Source organism: Aedes albopictus, chromosome 2 (assembly GCF_035046485.1).
Source record: "Aedes albopictus strain Foshan chromosome 2, AalbF5, whole genome shotgun sequence".
Lineage (NCBI taxonomy): Eukaryota > Metazoa > Arthropoda > Insecta > Diptera > Culicidae > Aedes > Aedes albopictus.
In genome coordinates this window covers 250944438-250952412 of record NC_085137.1, presented here as the reverse complement: position 1 = coordinate 250952412, position 7975 = coordinate 250944438, and the positions used below count along the sequence as shown (strand labels likewise).

The window sequence follows — 7975 nt, the reverse complement described above, 5'->3', positions numbered from 1 at the left end:
ACAGCATCTAACCTAAAGAGCAATCGATCCCTTGCTCTCCGTCGATTTTTTATGCTAGAACAGAGACTTAAGAAAAAATACGAGATGAAGGAGTTATACGGCAAATTTATTGATGAATACAAACAACTTGGTCATTGCCAGCGAGTGAATGAGCTTGACGACACTCCAGGAAAGATAACTTATTATCTACCACATCACGCAGTCCTCAAACCATCAAGTTCCACAACAAAGCTTAGAGTTGTGTTTGATGCCTCAGCGAAATCCTCGGGTGTTTCCCTCAACGAGACATTGATGATTGGTCCAACAGTCCAAGATGACCTCTTTTCAATTCTTTTAAGATTTCGTAGGCATCGCTATGCCTTTACTGCAGACATTTCCAAAATGTATCGCCAAATCCGCATCGACCCAAGCCAGACATCCTTGCAACGAATTTTCTGGCGAAAAGAACCAACCGATCCGCTGGAAGTTCTAGAAATGACAACCGTCACCTACGGGACATCCAGTGCACCATTTCTAGCCACGCGAACTTTGAAGCAATTGGCCATCGATGAAACAAAACGCTATCCCGTAGCGGCGAAAATTGTGGAAGAGGATTTCTACGTTGATGATGTCCTTTCTGGTGCCGATACCGTCGAAGATGCTATTCAATCCCGATTGGAGCTGACCCATCTTTTGCATTCCGGAGGTTTTCCCATACACAAATGGTGTGCTAACGACGAAGCCATCATTGAAACAGTTCCAGAAGGGGAAAGAGAAAAATTCCTTACCTTTGAAGATGCTGATATAAACGAATCCATAAAAACGCTAGGATTACTATGGGATCCAAAAAAGGACATTTTCCTCTTTGTTCCTGATTGTTTTTCATCAAACCAAGAACCTCCGACCAAACGTCGTGTTCTTTCCGAAATTGCAAGGCTTTTCGATCCCCTTGGTTTGGTGTCTCCCGTAATAGTGAACGCCAAGGCTATAATGCAGCAGGTATGGTTAAGCAAGTTAGATTGGGACGATATACTTGAAGGTGATTTACTTACGGAATGGCAAATATTTCGTGATTCACTTCATCAAATCCAACAAATCAGAATTCTAAGATATATGGCACTACATGCAGCTATTCATTACGAAATTCATGGGTTCGCCGACGCGTCCAACCTGGCATACGGTGCGTGTATTTATATTCGTGCAGTATCAAATCAAATCGTGAAAACTACGTTGATATGCAGTAAATCCAAAATAGCGCCAATAAATGGTCTAACCATGCCAAGAATGGAGCTCTGTGCTGCGCTATTGCTATCTCGATTAGCCTCAAAGGTTGTTCCTGCCCTCAAGATGAATTTCAACCAAATCACATATTATTCTGATAGCCAAATCTTCCTTGGGTGGCTAAGAAAGTCTCCCATTCAACTAGAATTATTCGTTCGCAACCGTATCATGGAGATTAACAATCAGACACAAAACGCCCAATGGAGGTATGTACGAACAGATGAGAATCCAGCTGATGTGGTATCCCGCGGCCAACTACCACAACAGCTTGCCGTGAACTATTTGTGGTGGAATGGACCATCATTCCTCCGCAACCATGTGATCCAGAATGAAGAACCTGAACCTATTCCAGATTGCGAGTTACCAGAATGGAAGCCCACTGTGATTGTTACGCCTGTCGTTCGACTCGAGACTCTTCCATTTATGACCAAATTTAGTTCCTTCCGACGACTCCAAAGAATTGTCGGATATATTTTGCGATTTATAAGGAACACTAAATTGCCTAGGTCCCTAAGAAATATTTCAAAATTTCTCACCATTCCTGAGATGAGACAATCATTGGAAGTCATCTTCAGATATATCCAACAAACCGAACTATTTGAAGATATCCATTCCCTGAAATCTGGTCAACCTACTCGTCGACTTGCAAACCTTTGTCCCATCATAGATAACGATCTTCTGCGTGTTGGAGGTCGGTTGCAAAATTCACGATTATCATACAATGCTAAACACCAACTAATTCTTCCAAACAAAAATCCTATAACGGAGTCCCTTGTGAGAGCATTACATGAGGAGAATTTACACGTTGGTCCGTCCGGCTTAATATCCCTCATTAGACAACGGTTTTGGCTCCTCAACGCCAGAAACACAGTACGTAAGGTAACGAGATCCTGTATTATTTGTTTCCGATCCAACCCAAAACTGCTTCAACCACCAATGGGTAACTTGCCCGAAGCCAGAGTGGTTCCTTCCGCTCCATTTTCCAGAACAGGAGTTGATTTGGCAGGGCCGATTTTTATTCGTCGAGGAGGAAGAAAATCAGTACCGGTCAAGGCCTATATCTCGCTATTCATCTGTTTGTCTACAAAGGCAATACATTTCGAAGTCGTATCGGATCTGACTGCAGCAGCATTCATAGCAGCACTCCATCGATTTGTGGCCCGACGCGGTCTTGTCGAAGAAATACATTCAGACAATGGAACTAATTTCGCCGGTGCTAGAACTGAACTACACGATTTATATCTGTTGTTTCAAAAGGATCAAATGCAAGGAAAGTTGAATGATTTCTGTCAACCACGGGAGATAATATGGAGATTCATTCCACCTCGCGCTCCAAACTTTGGTGGACTATGGGAAGCCGGAGTGAAGAGCACAAAAACACACTTGAAGAAAATATTACGCAATGCTTCCCTAACATTCGAAGAATACTACACTGTGTTGACCTAGATTGAGGCTATCCTCAATTCACGCCCTCTCTTTTCCCACTCCACTGATCCTACTGAACTCGAGGTGATTACACCAGCGCATTTCCTCATAGGTCGTCAATTAACTGCTATTCCTGAACCTACCTTGGAAGATGTCCCAGAAAATCGGTTGACCCGTTGGCAACATCTACAGAAATTACGGGACCACTTTTGGAAACGCTGGTCAAATGAATATTTGAACACATTGCAAACTCGTCAAAAATGGACCAAACATTCAAAAAACATTACTCCAGGAGTTGTAGTTTTGTTAAAGGAAGAAAATACGCCGCCCCAGTCGTGGAAATTAGGCAAAATTGTGACAGGGTATCCAGGTGCTGACTGCACTATTCGTGTTGCTGATGTCCAGACTGCCGCTGGTCTGTATCGCCGACCAGTATCCAAGTTGGCCCCACTTCCCTTTGAGTCTAATGTCCCACAATCCAATAACGCTTTAGATTTAAGCGCGGGGGGTGAATGTTCGCAACCATTGCGAAGAGTTAGCATTTCTACATAAATCATAGATTTCGACACATTAAATAGACGTAATTATCTGCCTCTTTCCATGCACTAATAGCTTATCAAGTTTAATCAATGAATCATCACAGTAGACTGTCGCCCTGTATAAACGAACCAAAAGAGAATACGCAACCTAACAACTGATAAGGTTAGGACCCTACTGCACCACGCAGTCGTAGGCTGATCACGTGATTCAGAAAGAAAGCATGATAAGGTGTCGATGTGTGATTCCTTTAGGTTTAGAATTAGTATATAAGCACTACTTGAACCAACGAAATACATGATCTTTTGTCAGTCGAAATAGTGCGTTTCACTGTGAAAGAACTCATCCTCGGGAAGTGACTCCTCTACCAAGGTGGATTTCAATCCTCTAAGAAAGCCAGGACTTCTAATGCAAGTAACCAGCTCTTAGGTTTTGAATTTTCATCTCAGAAGTTTCACTTCACCTCTTCGACAATATTTTATCTGAGCCACTTCAGTAACCTTACGCTCTCAAACCATTAGAGCAATCGGCCTGAAGTTTCGCAAGGATACAATATTTCGAAAGGTTCGAGATTATTCCGCCAAACTGCAAACGTAGCAGTGTGTCCGTCTCAATCAGCCGATTGAGACGATTTCATCGGCCATCCATCAAGGCCACTCATCGAGGCCACCTTCAGCCGAAGGTTCCGCCAGTTTCCACCAATGGTCAAGTATCGACCAGGCATCATTAACATCCCTCAGTACGGGAGTTGGCTCATTTCCATCCTCTGCTGCTGCAATGGTGTAGTCGTTCCGTTGTCGTGGTTTCCCATGCATACGCCCTCCACGCCATTTAGGTTGTTACCGGTGGGTAACATTGGTGTTGAAGAAACCCATATTTGAGTGCGGGAAAGTAGAGAAATATTTGTACAGATAGCGTAAATTCCCAACGGTCAATTCGGAGCGCTACGCCTAAAGTGACCGTGAAGCGCATCGCGTATGAATGGCAAAAATGGGTGCCAGAATATGGTGGGTGGCAATCTCCACTGAATTCCTACTGAGTGTGGGCGGAAATGGAGACACGATCCAATTCTCCATGTACGAAATGAAACTCGATTGGCTCGGTATCGGAATTTGAAAGGGGTACGTTTATTTGCGAGAAGATACCAATGATCTAAGCGGTTCGGCGATCGGGTTTGAACTGGCAGGCCTGGCTATTCTATACTGGCTATATGATACGCACAGAGCACGTTTGGGGATACGAAGTGAGTAGAACTATTTGCTTTCGCTCACCTATCGGATGGATAGATGATCAGAGAGGTTTATCGTTGTGTGAAGAGAAGTGAGAGCGAATTTACAATTAGGGTGATTCAAAATTAAACCTATTCTTAACATAGCCGGCCTCCGTTGAAAAGTGTGATTTTCAAAACCTTATCTACTATTTTACAATATTAACCTTAGCCTAAGTCACTTCACTTGCGTACTGATTTCTAAGAAATGATGATCTACGAGTTCTCGACCTCAGTTCTAGATGTCGTCGGCTGGGAGCATGGCGGCCTCCGTCACGTTGGTGTTCCCACGGTTGGCTAGGGGACGTGGAGCCAGCTTATCGATACCCTCGCTTGGCGGTTCGCAGGTACGCCGAGGGGGGTCGGTTGACCACCATAGCAGCGCGAAGAATCTCGATGGAATAGTACGGTTGAGCAACATGGAACGATAGAAGGCATTAGATATGCAATAGACAAAGGGACAACAATAACGAAAAGCGCCTAAGCGCTGTTGGATTTCAGCAAAGTTACATGTCGGCGAGGACCACGTCTTCATCAGCTCTGGCTGATTGCTGGATGGGCAGAACGCAAACCTTGCTGATTGCCCGGTTGAATTCTCCATCCTTCGTCCGCACGGAAACGACGCGAACATTCCCGTCGTCGCCATAGAAAAGTCGGGTAACACGGCCGAGACACCACCGGAGTGGCGGCAGTTTTTCGTCCTTCAGGAGTACTAAGGTTCCGACAGCAAGATTATCCCGCTGGCGGGTCCATTTGGTGCGCGGGTGCAGTCCGGAAAGGTAATCTGTGCTCCAGCGCTTCCAAATTCGGCGAACAAATTCCTGCGTCATCTGGTAACGGTTTAGGCGATTCTGTGGGATTTCTTCATACGATGGTTCGGCGGCAGCGACCAAGGGACGGTGGACCAAAAAGTGGCCGGGTGTAAGGACCTCCAGGTCCTCGGGGTCAGTAGACAACTGGGTAAGCGGCCTGGAGTTCAGGCAGCTCTCAATCTGGACGAGCAGCGTCTCGAGGTCGTCCTTGTACAAAACAATTGTTCCGATAGTCGATTTCAGGTGCTTTTTAAACGACTTTACGGCGGCCTCCCAGAGGCCACCGAAGTTGGGTGATCGAGGCGGTATAAACTTGAACTCGATCCCTTCTTCTACGCAGAAGGAACCAACGGAGTGCTGGTGCTGCTGCGACCGGAATTGCGCTAGAAGCTCGGCTAGCGCACGTGATGCTCCTTGGAAGTTTTTCGCATTGTCGCATTCGATGACTGCGGGTTTAGAGCGACGGGCAATGAACCGTTTCAGAGCAGAAATAAACGCGTCCGTTGTTAGATCCGCCACTAATTCAATATGTACCGCCTTGGTGACGAGACACACGAAGATGGCGACATAGCATTTTACCGGAGGAGACTTGCGGCCATGATGACGGTAGAATAGCGGTCCGCAAAGATCTACGCCGGTTTTCAGGAACGGGTAGGTGGGAGTCACCCGTTCGCTAGGAAGATCTCCCATTAACTGCTCCTGGACGGTCGGTTTGCAGCGATAGCATCTGATACAGTCTTGAACCACTTTCCGCGCCAGGTTGCGTACTCTTAGTGGCCAAAACTGCTCCCGCAAGTGGGCGATTAACAATTGCGGACCGGCGTGAAGAAGCTTCTGGTGATAGTAGGTGACTACGATTTTGGTGAAGGGGTGGCTCGGAGACAGGATCATCGGGTGTTTGCGTGTTTCCGTCACCGGAGCGTTGCGAAGACGGCCACCAACCTTCAGGATTCCGCCTTCCAAGATTGGTGCTAGGGATTTTAGCTTGGAGTTGGGCTTGACTTCTCCTGTGGCATCGACGGCTTTGACATCTTCGGTCAGCGACTCTTGTTGGGCTAAACGAACCAAACGCATGAGCGCGTCCTTGTACTCAGTAGTCTTCAGAAAACCGGTTCGTCGATTTGAGGGATTTCGTTGCTTGCAATTGTGGCAAAATCTCAGGAGATATGCCACCACCGAGACTAGGCCGGTATACGAAGACCGAAGACTGAAGATAGGGTTTGGCTCGTGGACTTGGATTGGTAGGACAATTGCTCTTTCCTCGAGTTGTTCTGCTTCGAAGTTCTCGAATGCTGGACGGACAAGAGCAGGCCAGAATCTGTTTGGTTGACTGAGCCACGGTGGACCATTCCACCATGCTGCGCAATCTCTGAGTTCCGCGGGCAGCATTCCGCGGGAGATGATGTCTTCCGGATTCTCGATTCCAGGCACATGATTCCACAGTCCGCCTTCCGTCAGGTGTTGTATTTCGGACACTCGGTTTGCCATAAACGTTTTCCAGCGGGATGGGGCAGCTGAAATCCACTGGAGGACGATCATCGAATCAGTCCAGAAAAAACACTTCATTGGGAGATTCAGTGCTTCCTGGACCTTCTGAACTAAGTGGCCCAATAATAGCGCCGAAGAAAGTTCGAGGCGAGGCAGACAGACTCTTTTTTGTTTCTTGCTGTTTCCTAGAGGTGCCAGTTTCGACTTCGAGGTTAGAAGACGAGCGGATGTGTCGCCGTTGGAGCACACGGCGCGGAGGTACACTCCCGTTCAAAAGTTTGGGGTCACCCCCTCAAAAACATGTCATTTTTTTAGGCCCATATCTCCGCCAATTTGCGTCCGATTTCAAAACCCTAGGTTTCATTCAAAAGATAATAAGTCAAAGAAACTTTGAACATGATTTAAAAGAAACTTTTTCAAAAAAATTTGTATGTAAACTTAACCCAAAGTTGCCAAATTTTCTAAAAAATGAATATAAACTTACGGCAGTGTCGCTGGAAGTTGGGTCGACCAAATTTCAAGATGAGAGCGGTAATATGACCTATTTTCTATTAGCTTTCAACTGCTTTTTACAGAACTTAGCTAAAAAATCTAGAAAAAAAAGTTATTAAGTAAATTAATCCTTGATGTCATCGACCAAAAGTTTGGGGTCACCCCTCAAAATGATGTATCGGTCAAAAGTTTGGGGTCACTATCGTAAAACATGGAAAAGTGATTTGTTGATATCTTTGTCATCTTTCATTCAATTTTAATTCTACTTGGCTTATTTGAAACAAAATAAATGATACTTACTGCATAGACATTGAACCACACATATTTGTTGAAATTTACATACTAAAACTTAACGTAAAGTTGCCTCATTTTTTGAAGCGGGGTAAAATGTGCTAACTTTACATAACATTTTTATATACAAAAATCATTAAATACGTTAAGTTAAAGACATCAAACGTAAATTTAGTTAATTATCTTTGAAATGAGCCAAAAAGAATTAAAATTGAACTATAGATGACGAAGATATCAACAAATCACTTTTCCATGTTTTACGATAGTGACCCCAAACTTTTGACCGATACATCATTTTGAGGGGTAACCCCAAACTTTTGGTCGATGACATCAAGGATTAATTTACTTAATAACTTTTTTTCTAGATTTTTTTGCTAAGTTCTGTAAAAAGCAGTTGAAAGCT

At 44.8% G+C, this 7975-nt stretch overlaps 1 protein-coding gene across 1 annotated transcript; it reads right to left on the bottom strand.

The window, feature by feature from the left end:
• Positions 1-4995: 4995 nt before the first annotated feature.
• LOC134286464 (uncharacterized) lies at positions 4996-6867 on the bottom strand. The gene has a single exon (XM_062848076.1). The coding sequence runs from the start codon at positions 6865-6867 to the stop codon at positions 4996-4998; it is 1872 nt and encodes a 623-aa protein (XP_062704060.1).
• Between the last annotated feature and the right edge of the window lie 1108 nt (positions 6868-7975).

Bases quoted from the DNA above. Each gene is read 5' to 3' on its own strand.
- LOC134286464 (XM_062848076.1), bottom strand. From the start codon at position 6,867: ATGAAGTGTTTTTTCTGGACTGATTCGATGATCGTCCTCCAGTGGATT.